This window comes from Carettochelys insculpta, chromosome 19, assembly GCF_033958435.1.
Source record: "Carettochelys insculpta isolate YL-2023 chromosome 19, ASM3395843v1, whole genome shotgun sequence".
NCBI lineage: Eukaryota > Metazoa > Chordata > Testudines > Carettochelyidae > Carettochelys > Carettochelys insculpta.
In genome coordinates this window covers 135,160-153,850 of record NC_134155.1, presented here as the reverse complement: position 1 = coordinate 153,850, position 18,691 = coordinate 135,160, and the positions used below count along the sequence as shown (strand labels likewise).

The 18,691-nt window shown below is 48.7% G+C and overlaps 1 protein-coding gene across 2 annotated transcripts in view; it reads left to right on the top strand.

Annotated features, from left to right (window-relative positions):
• YWHAE (tyrosine 3-monooxygenase/tryptophan 5-monooxygenase activation protein epsilon) overlaps positions 1-18,691 on the top strand; it is a 114,747-nt gene that overhangs the window by 58,747 nt on the left and 37,309 nt on the right. For both annotated transcript variants that reach the window (XM_075013324.1, XM_075013325.1), the window contains exon 5: positions 1,160-1,296. In XM_075013324.1, coding sequence (XP_074869425.1) covers positions 1,160-1,296 — 137 coding nt within the window. The remainder of the gene's footprint in view (positions 1-1,159; positions 1,297-18,691) is intronic.

The window sequence follows — 18,691 nt, the reverse complement described above, 5'->3', positions numbered from 1 at the left end:
AGTGGTAATGTAATACTTATGTAAATATCTCACAGCTTGTCAGAGATGCAGACTTAAAGCCATTACAGTTTAATTTAAGGCAATTAAATCAATTTCAAACTTAGCAATGAAGGAAGCAGTGGGTCTTTTTTGTTTTCATCTAATGTAGGATATAGTCTATAAGAGCGTCCCCACCTAGAGTACAAGGCGATGGCACAATGTGTGTGCATGCCTTGGCTTCCCTTTCATAATTCCCAGTAACTCCATTTCATGCTCACTCTTGCATGGCCCTTGTTGGAACTCTTTTATGATATTTATTTAAAAAAAAAAAAGCCCTGCACAGATTGAGTATTGTGCCCCATAGTCCATTTGTTGTAGCTGTGCAAAGAGTCATGAAAATCCCAAGATATCTTGACCCTTAGCGTGCCATATACCATACATCAGTGTTTTCAGTCACGCACTTCTCTTCTGTCTTTCTTCCAGAACAGCCATCTCAACCCTTCCAGGTAGAGTGCAACCCTACTCTTCCCAGTAGGAATGCTCACAGCCTCTCTGCTGAGCTCATCTTTATCTAGAGAGCATCCCTCATTCCCCTGGCTTTTTAATTGTTCCCCTGGCTTCAGTTTTCTGGCATGCGTATGTTGGCAGATAAGCTTCTCTGCTGCTCCCCTGCCTTCAGCCCTTGCCTTTGGTTCTGTGATGGAGACGGTAAGCACCTCCCTCTGCTGATCCATTGCTAAATGCCAGAGAATAGGGATTCTAACTGACAGCTCTCTTGTTGTTCCCACAAACCACATACAGTTTTTGGACTGTGGCAGCTCACTTGTCCTTTTCCCCCCCCCCAGCTGACTCAGCAGGTTGTCTAAATGAGTTTTCACATACTAAAGCTCTTCTCCCTGTCCCCTCATATCCTCTTGAGTTCAATTGGACTGACGAGATACAGGAGCATCAGCCCAGCTCCTTCTTAAAGGTCTGTCACTGAAACATAACATACAAGTGACTTCAAAAGTCCATAAGACTTAAGCATCAAAGTTGTTAGTTGCTTTTGAAAATATTAAATAAAAGCTGTAGATGTGATCTTATTAACAAAACTAAAATCTTGTTTATTCAATGAAACAAACTGGATACCTTTTTATAGATGTGTGGTTTTAATGATATCTTATGTGTTTGATATTTGTAGGTTGGCAAAAGCAGCTTTTGATGATGCTATTGCAGAACTGGATACACTGAGTGAAGAAAGTTATAAGGACTCTACACTTATCATGCAATTGTTACGTGATAACCTGACACTATGGACTTCAGATATGCAGGGTGATGGTAAGTAGAGCTCTGCTCTAAAATGCTGTTTCATTGCTCCATAACCTGACCCCTACCCCCCATTTCCCCCATTAAGCTGAAGTTAAGGGGACTTGCATATGGGTGTGGGGGTATATTTGAATTTGCTCACTTTTTTTTTTTTCCTTACAACTGACAATGTATTTCTATCTTTCCTTATGCTGGATCACTTAATGGAGATGAAACTAGTTTATTTGGGGAGCTTAATTGAAGGGATGCTACATTGACTCCTTAAGAGGTTTTCTCCCTATTAAACTTTGATTTCAGCAGTAGCCCTTTTGAGAACAAGTTTTTCATTTAATCAGTTTTAATTTCCTTGTTGCTCATCTTTTTAGTTGTCCATGGCTTACCGGAGCCGATATGAATCTCAAATATGTAAAACTTAGCAGGAAGGCGTATGTTCTTTCCCTTCCCCCTTAAGTTCCCTACTGTCGCCAATATTCAGGGTTTTTCCTACACTAATTTAAAGAAGAGAAAAGCCCACAAACCACAAGCTTTCTGTATCTCCTTTGAAGATTCTTTAATATATCTGTAGCTAGTTGATTCATAGTGAATTACTTCATTCATGGATGAATGAGTCACTGTTACTTGCAGTGACGGTAGTGATTTTGTTTGGTAGTAATACTCCCTTTGAAAACAAAAATAAATGAATGCCCCACTGGTATTGTGCTTGGGTATAGACTGTTTTATCATTTGAGGGTCATTTAAATATCCACTTATTTTTATAAGGATTAAAGTGATTTATCTTGGTATCCGAGTCAAAATCCATTTTTAATTAGTTGTTTACAGGGCCACTGTAGCCCATGTTAGTCCCTAGATATAAGAGAGAAACTTTGGTTTCTGTTGCTGGAAGGTGTGAGCTTTCTGTATTTCAGATCAGTGGAAGAAACCAGCATGTATGAGGTAAATACAGACAGATTGGGACAGATCCTTAAGCAGAAGGGGTAACACAGGTTGGAGGCAGTCACTTCAAATGAAGTGAGCAACTGGAGGTTAGATTGTTATCCACAAAGAATCTAAATAAATAAATATAAGGGGTAGCAGATGTTGCATTATAGCTGGTAATGACTAGGGTTCTCTGAAGTCTGTGTTTTCTGTTCTAGCAATGTTGTGAAATCAAATTCCTAGGCTTGTGTTTTGGAAGTGTTTTGAAGATTTTCCCCTGAGGAAAAGTATTGAAAGATTAGTTATGAATTGCTTGCTTTGTAAAATGTTCAGCAACGGTAATAACCTGTGGGGTTTTTTTTTTGTTTTTTTAAATCATTTTTCTATGTGAGTACTTTCGAGAATATAGTACTTGCTTGTCTGGTTTCACCCATATACTTGCAGGGCCATTTGATGCTCTGGAAGGGGTACAACACATGCTGTAATAAGCATGTGTAGGACCTATTAAACTGGAAAGTTGTGTTGTGGATTAGTATTGATCATTGTAACAGTAGACCTATATCTGCAGGTTTTGCATCTGTTCTAGAAGCATTGAAAGCCACTTTTCCAGTTGATGTCTTTTTGGTATGTGGGAACTTGCTTCTGATGAAGAGTCTGGGTAAAGTGGTTCTGTGTTGATAGTACTCTGGGGGAAAAAGGGTCGCTTGCCTCTAGGTACATCAGGCTAGAAAATGTACATGCTTATTGTACCTTAGTTTGGGAGTAGGACCCTGTACAGTATTGAGATTTAGAAACTGGTTCCTTCCTTTGCTCTTCATTAGTGACTACTACATTTAGTACTTCTGGTTGCTTGTATCTCAGTCAAGTGCAGTATCTGTCATTCCTTTTCATCAGGGAGAGCCAGGAGACCTGGGCTACGTCTACACGTGCATGCTACATCGAAATAGCTAATTTCGATGTAGCGACATCGAAATAGGCTCTTTCGATGAATAGCGTCTACACGTTCTCCAGGGCCGGCAATGTCGATGTTCAACTTCGACATTGCGCAGCCCAACATCGAAATGGGCGCAGCGAGGGAACGTCTACACGCCAAAGTAGCACACATCGAAATAGGGATGCCAGGCACAGGTGCAGACAGGGTCACAGGGCGGACTAGCGCTTCCGGGGCAACAGCTAGCCGCTCCCTTAAAGGGCCCCTCCCAGACACACTCAGCCTGCACAGCATGCGGTCTGAGGAGCCATAGGCACACAGACCCCAGGCGCCGCAGTCATGGACCAGCAGCAGCAGCCAGAGGTCCATCCAGCCCTCCCTGCAGGAGCAGGGCTTGCCCTGCTCCATGCCATGCGGGAGGCAGCTGAGCACCTCCTTGCTACACCGGAGGAGGAGCTGCCCTCAGGGCAGCAGGGCTCAACCCCTAACCCTGCAGCACCCCCCCCCCCCCCCCACCTCACACGCCGGCGGCTGTGGAGCTACCCCACCAGCACCGACTGGTGGGAGCGGCTGGTGCTTGGGGAGTGGGACGACGACTGCTGGCTCAGGAATTTTAGGATGAGCCAGCAGACATTTATGGAGCTGTGCCAGTGGCTCACCCCCGCACTCAGGCACCAGCACACGGCCATGCGGCGTGCCCTCCCAGTGCAGAAACGGGTCGGCATCGCTGTCTGGAAGCTGGCCACTCCCGACAGCTACCGATCCGTGGGGCAGCAGTTTGGCGTCAGCAAGGCCACCGTCGGGGCTATCCTCATGGAGGTAAGAGAACCCACGGGGGGAGGGCAGGGCAGGGGAGGGGGGCCCGGGCGGGGGAGGGCAGGGCAGGGGAGGGGGGCCCGGGCGGGGGAGGGCAGGGCAGGGGAGGGGGGCCCGGGCGGGGGAGGGCAGGGCAGGGGAGGGGGGCCCGGGCAGAGGAGGGCAGGGCAGGGCCACGCATACCCTGCTCACCCCTCATTGGTGCTGTCCCATGTGCTTTCTCTGCAGGTTGTGCGTGCCATCAACGCCATGCTCCTGCACAGGCTCATGAGGCTGGGGGACCCAGATGCCACCATCGCGGCCTTTGCCACCCTGGGCTTCCCCAACTGCTTCAGGGCTCTGGATGGGACTCACATCCCCATCCGTGCCCCGCATCACACTGGAGGACGATACCTGAATCGCAAGGGCTACCATTCTGTCGTCCTCCAGGCCTTGGTGGACAGCCGGGGACGTTTCCAGGACATTTATGTGGGCTGGCCTGCCAGCACCCACGACGCCCGGGTTTTCCAGAACTCGGGCCTGTGCCGCCGGTTGGAGGCAGGGACCTACATCCCCCAGTGGGAGATCCCTCTGGGGGACACCACCATGCCCTTCTGCGTCATCGCAGATGCGGCATACCCCCTCCGGCCGTGGCTCATGCACCCGTACACAGGCCATCTCTCCGCTAGCCAGGAGCGCTTCAACCAGCACCTGAACCACACGCGCCAGGTGGTGGAGCGCTCATTTGGCCGCCTGAAGGGTCGCTGGAGATGTCTCCTGACCCGCCTGGATGCGGGCCCCAACAACATCCCCCAGATTGTGGGTGCCTGCTGTGCCCTGCACAATTTGGTGGAGAGCAGGGGGGGAGACCTTTTTCCAGGGCTGGGCTGCGGAGGCCGGCAGGGCAGACGTCCAGCCACCTGCTGCCCCCAGTCGGCAGGTGGACCCTGAAGGGACCCGGGTCCGGGAGGCCCTGAGGGCGCACTTCAATGATGAGGCCGTGGGGTGAGCTCTGCCCAGGCCCCCCACTGCCCCAACACCCACACCATGGAGCACCCCACCGCACCCCCCTCCCACTTTTCCTGGACAAATGACAGCACGCACTTGTGGCTGAACTTGAACTTCTTTTTCTTTCAGAACTTTTTTTTTAACTGTAAATATATGAAACAAGAACAAACTATATACAAACATGTGGAAACAAACTAATATGTACAAAAATAAAACAATACTAAGAAGCAAGTGTCCTCATGAATAAAAAGAAAACCAGGGAGGATAAAGGGGAGAACTATTTACATGTGGGGGACGGGGCAAACGGGGGGGGCACCAAATAATAACTTTAAACTATATACAAGGGGGGGGCCCACCTCCCGGGCCCCTCGTCCCTATAGCCTGGCACTGGGCGTGGCCGGCCGGGAGCCCCGCCGCGGTCGCAGCCCTGTCTGGGGCTGGCTGGGGGCGGGCCGGACTGGAAGATATGATGCCCGGCGAGTCTCAGGTGGCTCCAGGGGTCCCTCGGTGCTCCGGCCCTTGGCGGTGGGTGGCGGGGCGACGGCGGACGGGACGGCGACGGGCGGAGCAGCTGGTGGTGGGGCTGCAGGAGCAGGCAGGGCGGGCGAGGTAGTCCACCAGGCGGTTAAAAGTCTCCATGTAGGCCCCCCATGCCTCCTGGCGCCAGGCCAGTGCCTGCTCCTGCAGCTGCAGCTGCTGCTGCTGCTGCTGCTCCGCGACCTCCAGCTGCCGTCGGTGGATGGCCAGCAGCTGGGGGTCCGTCGCCGTTGGGTGGTGGTGGTGCGGGGTCCGCCGTCTAGCCCGCCGTGGGGCCGGTCGGTCCTCGGCCGAGGGGCTGGCCTGGAGCGATGGTTCCGGAGGGCTCTCCGGGACCACTGAGGCCTCGCCGGCGCTCTCTTCCAGTCCTCCTGATGGTGCAGGTGCAGGACACAGGAGAGGAGTGGGGGAAGAAGAATGGAGATAGGCGTTAGTGTGGGCCCCGAGCCGTGGCCTTTGTCTCCCCAGCCCTGTTCTGCAGGTTCCCCATCCCCGTCCCCGGGAGATGCTGCTGTGATGGATGGGGTTCAGGGGTCCCCCTGCCCTGCACCCCGTCCCCTGGTGGGAGCGACTCTCACTTCACCCCGCAGGGTCTGACAGCAGGAGAGGTTTCTTAGGCCACAGATGCCCAGTTTCTCCCAGGAGTGACAGCACCAGCTGTCGGAAGAGACAGTCCTTCCAACCCGTCATGGGGAGAAGACCCCAAGGGGGACCCCTCTGGGATGCAGCTTTCCCCCTCCTCAGGCTGGCTGCCTTCCAGCTCTCCCTTCCCCTAGCCTCTACCTGTGGCCCCTGCCCTCCCCCCCAATTCCAAGCCAGCTTGGCTCCTCCCTCCTCTTTGTTCAGGGCAGAGGTGTCACCTGCCAGCTGTAGCCCCAGGATCCTCCTTTGCCCCTGGGAGCTATTCGGCTCTTGTTGCTCATATGTAGCCTGAGTCTCCCTTTTGCACTCCCCCCACTCCATCACATGCTGCTGCTGCGGGGTGTCCCACCCCCTTCTCCCGGGGGCCCCTCGAGGTTCCGCTCCCCCCTGGCCCGGGGATGGGGCATGGCACTGTCGTGCGGGGTGGGGGTGGGGGGGCAGGGGCTGATGCAGTGCTGTGAGGGCCATGGCCATGTGAGCATGTGGGGGGCCCTGGACACACATCTATTACCCCCTGCCCCTCAAGCCCAGGGGTGTACACCAGGGTGGGGTACCTACCTGTCGGTCCGCTCCCATGGTCCGGAGATCCCCGGGGGGCGGAGGCCCGGCTGCTGCTCCGGGATGGCAGGAGGAGGATCTGCAGCCCGGATTCTGCATAGGAGGAGCCCCCCTCCTCCTCCTCCTCCTCCTCCCGCGATGCTCCGGGGGGGGCCCCCGGGGTGCGGGGCTTACCTCCGGGGCGGACTCCGGCTGCTGGGGCTCGTCGGCCGAGGTATCAAGGGTGGCCAGAGGGGAGGAGGTGTGCCGGGGGCCCAGGATGTCCCTGAGCTCCCTGTAAAAGGGGCAAGTGACGGGGGCGGCCCCAGATCGGCTGGCCGCATCCCGGGCCCGGGAGTAACCCTGCCGCAGCTCCTTCACCTTACTCCTGACGTGATCAGGAGTGCGGGCAGGGTGATCCCGGGCAGCCAGGCTGTCGGCCAGCCGAGCGAACGCATCCGCTTTCCGCCTCTTGCTCCCCATTACCTGGAGCATCTCCTCCTCGCTCCAGAGCCCCAGCAGGTCCTGCAGGTCGGCCTCCGTCCAGGAGGGGCCCCGCTGCCGCTTGCCAGCCTGGCTGCCCGACTGGCTGGGCTGGCTGCCCTGGCTCCCCTTGGGGGGGGTCCGCTGGGGGGGCTGCCGGGCAGCCATCGCAGCTGGGTGGGTGGCTGAGGGACGTGCAGGCTGGCCGCGTGTGGGCTGCCGCCTGCACGTTCCCTCAGCTTCCTGCACAGGAAGGGAGTGGGAGGGGACCTTTAAGGGGCTGCTCCATGCGGCCACCATTGAGCTGAGGGGCTGGAGAGAGCGTCTCTCAACCCCTCAGCTGATGGCCGCCATGGAGGACCTGGCAATTTCGACGTTGCGGGATGCGCAACGACTACACGGTCCCTACTTCAACGTTCAACGTCGAAGTAGGGTGCTATTCCTATCCCCTCATGGGGTTAGCGACTTCGACGTCTCGCCGCCTAACGTCGAAGTTAATTTCGAAATGGCGCCCGACGCGTGTAGCCGTGACGGGCGCTATTTCGAAGTTAGTGCCCCTACTTCGAAGTACTGTGCATGTGTAGACGCTGCTCTGTAGTCAGATCCAGTCTGCAGAGTTTCCCCCCTTTAGCTCACTGCGGTCTTCAGTCAGCACCCCCTCTGAGCATGATTGTTCATTCCGAAGTGGAGTATTTTGCATTTGTCCTTATTGAATTTCATCCTATTTACTCCTTGTCACTTTTCAGTTTGTCTGCATCATTTTGAACTATAATCCTCTTCTCGAAAGCTTTTGCAACCTTTCCCAGTTTGGTATCATCCACAAACTTTAGACGCGTACTCTGTCGTTATCTCAGTGAGTGAGCAAACTTACATTGGGCCCCATTTTTTGGCCCTACAATTAGCTGGGGCCCCCTAACCTGTGGGAGTACCACAGGAAGGGATGCAGGAGGGAGCACTCAAGAAGTGGGATATGCAGGAAGGGGGTGCTGGGAGGACCCCAGCAGGGTACTTTACCAAGTTGGAAGTTGCTATCTGCCCCTGCTGCTTGAGTTGGAGCCTCAGTTCATTCTGACTGGCCCATCGGTGTGGGGGAGGGGGTAAGGCATTCTCATGGCGACGACAGCATCAGAGGCCATGTGGGAGAAGGCAGAAGGCTGGCAAGGCAGTGGAAGCTGTGTGTGTGCGCGTGCATGTGTGTTTATGCTATGCTCCCCTCACAAAATATCAGCTTCCTCTTGGGTGGGGGGGGCGCTGCAGCTCACTTTGCGCACCCCTGATCTAAATTATGATTGGAGAGCTTGAATAGAACTGGTACCAAAACTGATCTTGTGGAAGCTGGTACCAGAACTGATCTAGTTATTTTATTGCCCTTAAACATAAATCTTTATAATAATCCCCATCTGAAGCATTTACTTAAAATCCCCATATATAATTAAATTAAATTAAATTAAATCGGAGCAGGCAAGGGAGGCAGAAGCCCAGCAGCCCAGCGGGGACTATCCTGTTTATTGTGTCGAGTGTAATATGTATGACTACCTACCCTGTGGGCAGGTGGTATATGTGTGCACTTGATGCAAGGAACTCCTGACCCTCAGAGTCCGAGTGCAGGCTTTGGAGGCCAGGGTGGCTGAACTGGAGAAGCTAAGGGAGGCAGAGAGCTATGTTGATGAGGCTTTCCGGGACATGGTAGGGCTGTCCCACCTCCAATCTGACAGCCCTGATGCTGTTAAGGAGGATGAAAGGCTCGGGGAAGGGGAGCAGAGGGAAACCATCCCATAGTTGGGACCCTCCTTCCAGAGGGTGCTATGTTATCCTCTCGCGCCGAGGATACCTCTCCAGGGGAGGAAACACCAGTTGTTAGGAAGAGGCAGGTGTTAGTAGTGGGAGATTCGATCATTAGAAATATAGATAGTTGGGTTTGTGATGACCAGGAGAACTGTATGGTGACTTGCCTGCCCGGTGTGAAGGTTGCGGATCTTTTGAGGCATCTAGATAGACTTATATGCAGTGCTGGGGAAGAGCCGGTGGTTGTGGTACAGGTAGGTACCAGTGACATAGGGAAGGGTAGGAGAGCTGTCCTGGAAGCCAAATTTAGGTTGCTAGGAAGGAGACTGAAAGCCAGGACCTCTATGGTAGCATTCTCAGAAATGCTTCCAGTTCCGTGCGCAGGGCCAGGTAGACAGGCAGAGCTTCAGAGTTTCAATGCGTGAATGAGACGATTGTGTCGGGAGGAAGGGTTTAGATTTATTAGGAACTGGGGACACTTTTGGGGTAGGGGGAGCCTATACAGGAATAATGGGCTCCACCTAAAACAAGGTAGATCCAGACTGCTGGCATTAAACGTTAAAAAGGTTGTAGAGCAGTTTTTAAACTAAGAGATGGGGAAAGCCGATTTGGTGCAGGGGATCACGTGGATCGGACGGAGACTTCTCTTAGACGAGACTCCATTGATAGAGATTCCCTAGAACTCAGTCAGAAAGAGAAGATGGGAGATGGTAAAGTACGGGCCAGATCAAATGAGAAACGGTCACATATAAAAAAAAAAAATAGAAAGCATCAGTGAAGGGCAGACACATAGATAGTGGTAGTTTTTTAAAGTGCTTTTACACAAATGCTAGAAGTCTGTCTAATAAGATGGGTGAACTAGAGTACCTCATATCAAAGGAGGAGATTGACATAATAGGCATCACAGAAACCTGGTGGAATGAGGACAATCAGTGGGACACAATCATACCGGGATATAAAATATATGGGAAAGACAGAACGGGTCGTGCGGGTGGTAGAGTGGTGCTATATGTAAAAGATAATATAGACTGAAATTAAGTAAAAATCGTAAATGAATCAAATTGTTCCATAGAATCATTGTGGATAGCAGTTCTTTCCTCTAATAGGACTATGGCACTAGGAATGTATTATTGACCCACCTAACCAGGACAGTGATAGTGATGCTGAGATGTTAAGGGAGATTAGAGAGACTATCAAAATAAAAAATTCAGTAATAATAGGGGATTTCAGTTATCCCCATATTGACTGGGTACATGTCACCTCAGGACGGGATTCAGAGATAAAATTTCTCGATGCCTTAAATGGCTGCTTCTTGGAGCAGCTGGTACAGGAACCCACAAGGGGAGAGTCAATTCTTGATCTAGTACTGACTGGAGCGCAGGATCTGGTCCAAGAGGTAACTATTACAGGACTGCTTGGAAATAGTGACCATAATATAATAACGTTTAATATTCCTGTGTTGGGAAGAACACTGCAGCAGTCCAACACTCTGGCATTTAATTTCAAAAAGGTGAATTATACAAAAATGAGGAGGTTAAACAGAAATTAAAAGGTAGAGTAACTAAAGTAAAATCCCTGCAGGCTGCATGGAAACTTTTCAAGGACACCATATTAGAGGCCCAACTTAAATGTATACCCCAAATTAAAAAACAGAGACCTAAAAAAGAGCCACCGTGGCTGCTTAACCATGTAAAAGAGGCAGTGAGAGATAAAGAGGCATCCTTTAAAAAGTGGAAGTCAAATCCTAGTGAGGAAAATGGAAAGGAACATAAACACTGCCAAATTAAGTGTAAAAATGTAATAAGAAAGGCCAAAAAAGATTTTGAGGAACAGTTAGCCATACATTCAAAAAACAATAGTAAAATGTTTTTTAAGTACGTTAGAAGTAGGAAGCCTGCTAAAAAAGCAGTGGGATCCCTGGACGATAGAGAGATAAAAGGAGCAATCAAGGAAGATAATGCCATTGCAGAGAAACTAAATGATTTCTTTGCTTCAGTCTTCACGGCTGAGGATATCACAGAGGTTCCCAAATCTGAGCTGTCCTTTGTAGGTGACAAATCTGAGGAACTGTCCCAGATTGAAGTGTTAGTAGAAGAGGTTTTGGAACTAATTGATAAGCTAAACAGTAATAAGTCTCCAGGACCAGATGGCATTCACCTGAGGGTTCTGAAAGAACTCAAATGTGAAATTGCAGAGCTATTAATGGTGGTTTGTAACCTATCCTTTAAATCAGCTTCGGTACCCAATGACTGGAAGACAGCTAATATAATGCCAATATATACAAAGGGCTCTAGAGGAGACCCTGGCAATTACAGACGGGTAAGTCTAACGTCAGTACCGGGCAAATTAGTAGAAACAATAGTAAAGAATAAAGCTGTCAGACACGTAGAAGAGCATGATTTGTTGGGCAAAAGTCAGCATGGTTTCTGTAGAGGGAAGTTGTGTATTACTAATTTGTTAGAGTTCTTTGAAGGGGTTAACAAACATGCAGACGGGTGATCCAGTGGACATAATATACTTAGATTTCTAGAAAGCCTTTGACAAGGTCCCTCACCAAAGGCTCTTATGTAAATTAGGTGGTCATCGGATAGGAGGAAAGATCCTTTCATGGATTGGAAACTGGTTAAAAGACAGGAAACAAAGGGTTGGAATAAATGGTGAATTTTCACAATGGAGGCGGGTAAGTAGTGGTGTTCCGCAAGGGTCAGTCCTGGGACCAATCCTGTTCAACTTGTTCATCAGTGATCTAGAGAAAGGGGTAAGCAGTGAGGTGGCAGAGTTTGCAGATGATAACAAGCTGTTCAGGATAGTCAAAACCAAAGTAGATTGTGAAGAACTTCAAAAAGATCTCAGCAGACTGAGTGAGTGGGTAGCAAAATGGCAAATGAAATTTCATGTGGATAAGTGTAAGGTAATGCACATTGGGAAGAATAACCCCAATTACACATACAATGTGATGGGGGCAAATTTAGCTACAACACATCAGGAAAGGGATCTTGGAATTATAGTGGATAGTTCTCTGAAAACATCCACGCAGTGTGCAGCGGCAGTCAGTAAAGCAAATAGGATGTTAGGAATTATTAAAAAAGGGATAGAAAATAAGACAAAGAATATCATACTTCCCCTATATAAAACTATGGTATGCCCATATCTTGAGTACTGCGTGCAGATTTGGTCTTCTCACCTCAAAAAAGATATACTGGCATTAGCAAAAGTTCAGAAAAGGGCAACTAAAATGATCAAGGGTTTGGAGAGGGTCCCATATGAGGAGATGCTAGAGAGACTGGGACTTTTCAGTCTAGAAAAGAGGAAATTGAGGGGCGATATGATAGAGGTATATAATTATAATCATGAATGGTGTGGAGAAAGTGAATATTGAAAAGTTATTTACTTGTTCCCATAATATAAGAACTAGAGGACACCAAATGAAATTAATGGGTCGTAGGTTCAAAGCTAATAAAAAGAAAATTTTTCTTCACACAGCGCACAGTCAACCTGTGGAACTCCTTGCCGGAGGAGGCTGTGAAGGCCAGCACTGTAACAGAGTTTAAAATAGAGCTTGATAAATTTTTGGAGGTTAGGTCCATAAATGGCTATTAGCCAAGGGTAAGGTATGGTGCCCCTAGCCTTTAGTCAAAGGCTGGAGACAGATGGCAGGAGGCAAATCGCTTGATCATTGCCTTCAGTTCACCTCCTCTGGGGCACCTGGCAGTGGCCCCTGTCGACAGACAGGATACTGGGCTGGATGGACCTTTTCGTCTGACCCAGTATGGCTGTTCTTATGTTCTTAAGTTAAGCCTACTAATTATGCCTTTTCACCATGACTGTGGATCATTCATAATGCCTTTGTGGAAAATAATATCCAGTCAGCTATGCACCTGCTTTACGGTTGCCCCATCTGGGTTGTATTTCCCAATTTTTTAATGATGCAGTCTTTCATGACCACCTCATACGTCTCACTGAAGCCTAAAGACTCCTTATAAATTGATCTTGACTGTTGCTTATCACCTTATTTTTCTTTGAGTGGTCCTTGTGGGTACGCCAGGATAGGTGTTGGGCCTGCCCTGGCGCTTCAGTTCTGAGATCTTCAATCTCTAGTTAGCCAGACTGCGCATGTGCAGGAGTGTGCTGGGCTCTGTGCTCGCTTTTGGTCACATGCATGATGCAGTCCAAGCCAGTTCCTCTCAACGGCCAGCGGCGTAAGGTCTACTTAGCTTGTGCTCCTCATGTGCTTGAAACAAAAGTAGGAGAATCCTCTGTAAATAGTTTGGGTTTTTTTTACCTCTTTTCAAGTATTTTAAGAGTTTGTTATATGTAGTTTAACCAAAAAAAGAAAGGTGTTCTTAAGTTAAAACTTGCCTGCAGCTTGCTTAACTGTGGCTCTTATTCACTGTTGACCAATGGTTGCAACTCCTAAGTACTTTTACCTACTGTTTGCTGTTTAAAAAAAATACATACATACACACATACTGTTTTTTTTTAAAAAAAAAAAAAAAAAAAAAAAAAAAAGAGAGAGAGGGAAAAATGCCCGCAACAGGGTTTAAAAAGTGCGTTTCATTCTGTGAAGCCATGTCAGCTTCCAGTGGCTACAGCAAATGCATTCGGTACCTGTGGGAGACCCATATAACTCAAAAGTGTCCCCACTGCTCTAAACGGATGGCAAGAGCCAGAAAAGACAGGGAGATATGAGGGTAAAGATGATCTTATTCGATAAGGCTCTTCAGCGTACAACCAGTGAACTGACTGCCCCCGAGGGCCTATCATCACCTCTAAAGCACAAAGGAACCTCTTTGACTCCCTCTGGCCATAAGAGAGAGAAATCCTCTCCCACTTGATCCTTGCTGATGTTACCTATGAGCAGGACAAGTTAGGTTGAAACCAGTGATCCCCCTACAGCTAAAAGGGACAAACGGCCTAGGGAGCTGGAACCAGCGAGTATAGCACGGGTGCTCAGGCAAGGCTTGGAATCGATGAATTTGCATACCTTGAAATGATCGGCACCAAGACAATCATCCCCGGCACCAGAAACAGTGTCGGCACCCTGGGGATCTGGTGCCATAAAACCATGGCACCTAAGATTTCAGTGCGGTCGGAACCGAGGATATCAGACCCAAGGTTGGTACAAACCACATCAAAACAATTGGCACCACAGACTCTGCACCAAGACATACAGCACTGGGTGAAGTACCGACTATGTAGGCACCAGTTCTGTTGGCACTGACCACTTCGACCTCGGGCAGCTGCACAGTCCAACAACCCACAAAGGCGCAGACTAAAACTCATCACTGTGGTCCTTCTTCTGATTTGGTTATCATGTCATCACCATCATCCCATAAACCTCTGGAACCACTTGTACTAGAATGGCCTCTAATGTCTCCATCACCATTCCTTAGATCTCCATCTCCTTTTCCCAGGCCACCTCCTTCTTGGCTCAGACCACCCTGTCCTACCTCACAACCACCACACCAGTCACATGAATACTCTCCCCAGATATTCCCTTCTCCTCAGTCATTGAGTGGGTCTCACCTACCTTACTCCTTCCATCACTATACCTACAGGAGACAGTCACGTTCTTGATCTTCCTCACCGGGATCACATTTCTATTGTTCGCGTCCATGTCATTGCGAAGACTGCTATAGAGAGTGCCACTCTCATAGATCTAGGGACAGATCCCCAGACTCTGTCCCTTGTATAGAGAACAACAAGAAGTCCTGTGGCACCTTTATATAGACTAACAGATATTTTGGAGCATCAGCTTTTGTGGGCAAAGACCCGCTTCATCAGATGCATGAGTGGGGCAGGGGGGTTTCAGAGGGGTATATAAAGAGTGGGGTCCCAGTAAAAGGGAGGGCCAGAGCTGACAAGATCTATTCAGTTAGGGTGGAAATGGCCCATTATCAGTAGCATGTATCAAAAAAGGAAAATACAAGTTAGATAAGTTAGGGGGGATGTGGCCCATTTTCAGAATCTAATGTGGAGGCATTAACATTCAAAGCAGAGAAACTGCTTTTGTAAGGGGCCAGCCACTCCCAGTCTGTTTAATCCTTGGTTGTTGGAGTCAAATTTGCAAATAAATTGCAGCTCAGAGATTTCTCTCTCCATTTGATTTTTGAAATTCATTTGTTTTAGGACTGCTACTTGTATATCTGTTACTGAGTGTCCAGGGAGATTAAAGTGTTCTCTTTCAAATTTTTTTATATTACTGTTCCTGATGTCTGATTTAAGTCCAGTTGTTCTTTTACATAGAGACTGTCCAGTTTGTCCAATGTAAATTGTAGTGGGGTATTGCTGGCACGATGGCATATATTATTGGTAGATGTGCAGGTGAAGGAGCCCCTGATGGTATCGTTGATGTTAGGTCCTGTGATGATATCACTGGTGTAGATATGTGAGCAGAATTGGCAGCAAGGTTTATTGCGCAGATTGGTTCCAGGTTTAGAGTTACTATGTTGTATAGAGGCTCTACGTCCCCATCTCCAAAGAGGCATAGGTACTGCTTGTTAAGAGAGTGCCTACAACCAATGCTCCCTGCTCCCCAGGAACCCATAGAGGAGCAGCCAGAAGAAATCGTGGAATGTTCCCTCATTATCCCCGGGTGAGGCTGTCATCCGGGGAACATGTCCCCTCCTGACGATCTTAGACAATTTCAGGATCTCTGCTAGAGTGTCATGCAGACATGGGATGTACAAGTTGCAGAGGTACAAAAAAAGCAACATAGGCTTCTTAGGAATCTAAGACCTCTAACATTGTCCAAAAATAGCCATCCCACTAGACGATGCCATTACAGGAGGCCGCATATAATATCTGGCAGACCACTGCCTCCATCCCACCAACCAGTAAGAGCAGACAAAAAGTATTTTGTCCCCCTTGAAGGGTATGGAATTGCTGTTCAATCATCCTCAACGCAACTCTCTTGTGGTGGAGTCCTCATAACAAATATCGAAGACACCACAATGTAAATCTGTGGGGAAAAAAGGTCTGTTCATCCTCTACTGTTATGAATGGCAAATTATGCCACCCACCTTTCCAATCCTACCTTTGATAATTATACAAAGTGACATCCCTAATGGAATATCTCCCTGATGACAGGAAACCTATATTAAAATTGATAGTCCAGGAAGGATGTACTGCCTCATGTATGGGAGCTCAAATTGCTCTAGACGTCGCAGACACAGCTGCACGATCTACTGCAACCATGGTCGTAATGAGACGAGTTTCCTGGCTGCAAACAGCTGGCATCCGTAAAGAATAGCAAACAGGTAGAAGACCTCCCCTTTGATAAATCAAAACTGTTTGCCGAGTCTGCAGATACAGTTTGACATTCTAGTAAGTATTTGAGAACTACTTTGCGAACATTGGCTATGTATACCACACACCCCCCTGCCCATACAAGAGGAGGAGATAATACCCATATCAGCGCCGCTATAATTACCAACCTCAGCAGCCATATTATCACCAATGTACCTAGGACCTGGGGCGTCAACAAAAACAACAGAGACCCCAGAGGTGGCGTAACATGCAAGGCTATAACCCTGCATCACAAACCACAAGGTAGCGGTTTTGACTACTGTCGTGGACTGTGACACCACACTCATCTCCCAGTGCACCATCTGTTGCACCACCACCTCAAACCATTTTACCAACAGTGGCGGACCACCACTGCAGACAAATGGGTGCTAGAGATAATTTCTGCAGGCTATGCCATTCCATTCTGCACCTTTCCGCCAATTACCCAGTCCCTCACCAGGAGCCTCTCTTGAGACGTTGTTGAAGTGTGAGGTTGGCCACTTCCTGTTCACTCGAGCTGTTGAGAGGGTACCTGATGAATTCAAGGGAAAAGGGTTCTATTCATAGAATCCTAGGGCTGGAAGGGACCTCAGGAGGTCATCTAGTCCAGCTCCCTGCTTCCAGCAGCATCAACCCCATCTAAATTATACTAGCCAGGACCTTGCCAAGTGGGGACTTTAAAATTATAGGCATGGACAATCCATCACCTTTCTAGGCAACACATTCCAGTGCTTCACCACCTTCCTGGTGAAGTAGTTTTTCCTAATATCTAACCTACACCTCTCCTTCTGTAACTTCAGACCATTGCTTCTTGTTCTGCCATCTGTCATCAGAGGACAGTTTCTTTCCATCCTTTGTGTGGGGCTCCCCTTCAGGAGGTTGAAAGCTGCTATTAAATCACCCCTCAGTCTTCTCTTCTGTAAACTAAATAAGCCCAAATCCCTCAGCCTCTCCTCATAGGTCATGTGCTCCAGCCCCTTAATCTTTTTTGTTGTCCTCTGCTGACCCTGCTCCAGCACATACACAGCCTTTTTATACTGTGTGTGTGTGCGCAAAACTGGACACACTATTCCAGATGTGGCCTCATCAGTGCCAAATAGAGGGGAACGACTTCTCTAGATCTGCTCGCAGTGCTCCTCCTAATGCACCCTAGTATGCCATGAGCCTTCTTTGTTACACGGGCGTACTGTTTGCTCATATCCAGCCTTTTGTCCACATAATTTGTAATTTGTCTTTCCTCTGTACTGCTGGTCAGCCAGTCGGTTCCCAGCCTATAACAGTGCTTGAGATTCTTCCATCCCAAGTGCAGGACTCTACACTTCTCCTGTTGAACCACATCAGAATTCTTTTGGCCCAATCCTCCAATTTATCCAGGTCACTCTGGATCTTATCTCTACCCTCCAGCGTATCTACCTCTCCTCTTAGCTTAGCGTCGTCTGCAAATTTCATGAGGGTGCAATCCAGTCCCTCATCCACATCATTAATAAAGATGTGGAACAACGCCAGCCCCAGAACCAAGCCTTGTGGCACTCCACTTGAAACCAGCCACCATCCAGATATTGAGTCATTGACCACTAACCGTTGGGCCTGACTGTCAAGCCAGCTTTCTATCCATCTTACAGTTCGTGGAGCTAATCCCTACTTCCTTAACTTACAGACAAGAATGTTGTGGGAGACTGTATCAGAAGCTTTGGTGAAGTCAAGGTATATCACATCCACTGGCTTCCCCATGTCCACGAAGCCAGTTAACTCATCATAAAAGCTAATCGGATTGGTGAAGGCAGGGCTTGCCCTTGGTGAATCCATGTTGACTACTTTTGATCCCTTTCCCCTCTTCCAAGTGTTCGAAAAGGGATTCCTTGAGGATCCCTTCCATTATTTTTCCAGGTGCTGAGGTAAGGCTGACCCGTCTATAGTTCCCTGGATTGTCCTTCTTTTCTTTTTTAAAGATGGGTACTACATTTGCCTTTCTGCAGTCACCTGGGTTCTCTCCTTATCTCCAAGAGTCTTTGAAGTTAATGGCCAAAGGCTCAGCAATGAAGTCTGCCAGTTCCTTCAGTACCCTTGAGTGCGTTAAATTCAGACCCATGGATCTGCGTACTGCCTAGCTTTTCTAAGTAGGTCTTAACTCGTTCCTTCCTGCTAATGCCTCACAGAGAAGAAGATGAGGAGTGGAGACCCATCCTAGATTTATGGGCTTTCAACCATTGTCTTTGCATACAGCATTTCAAGATGGTCACCGTTACTTTTATAGTTACTGCATTGGATGATGGGGACTGGTTCACAGCCCTTGACTTGTAAGAGGTCTGTTTTCCTATAACTATCATCCCTGCCCACAGATGTTTTCAGTACAAAGTCCTGCCATTCATTCTGGCAGTGGTGCCCAGGGTCTTCACAAAGATGCCCTCAGTAGTAGTGGCTTACCTACACTGCCTAGATGTTTTCATTTTTCAGTGACTAGACAGTTGTCTTTTGAAGGGCCGCTCA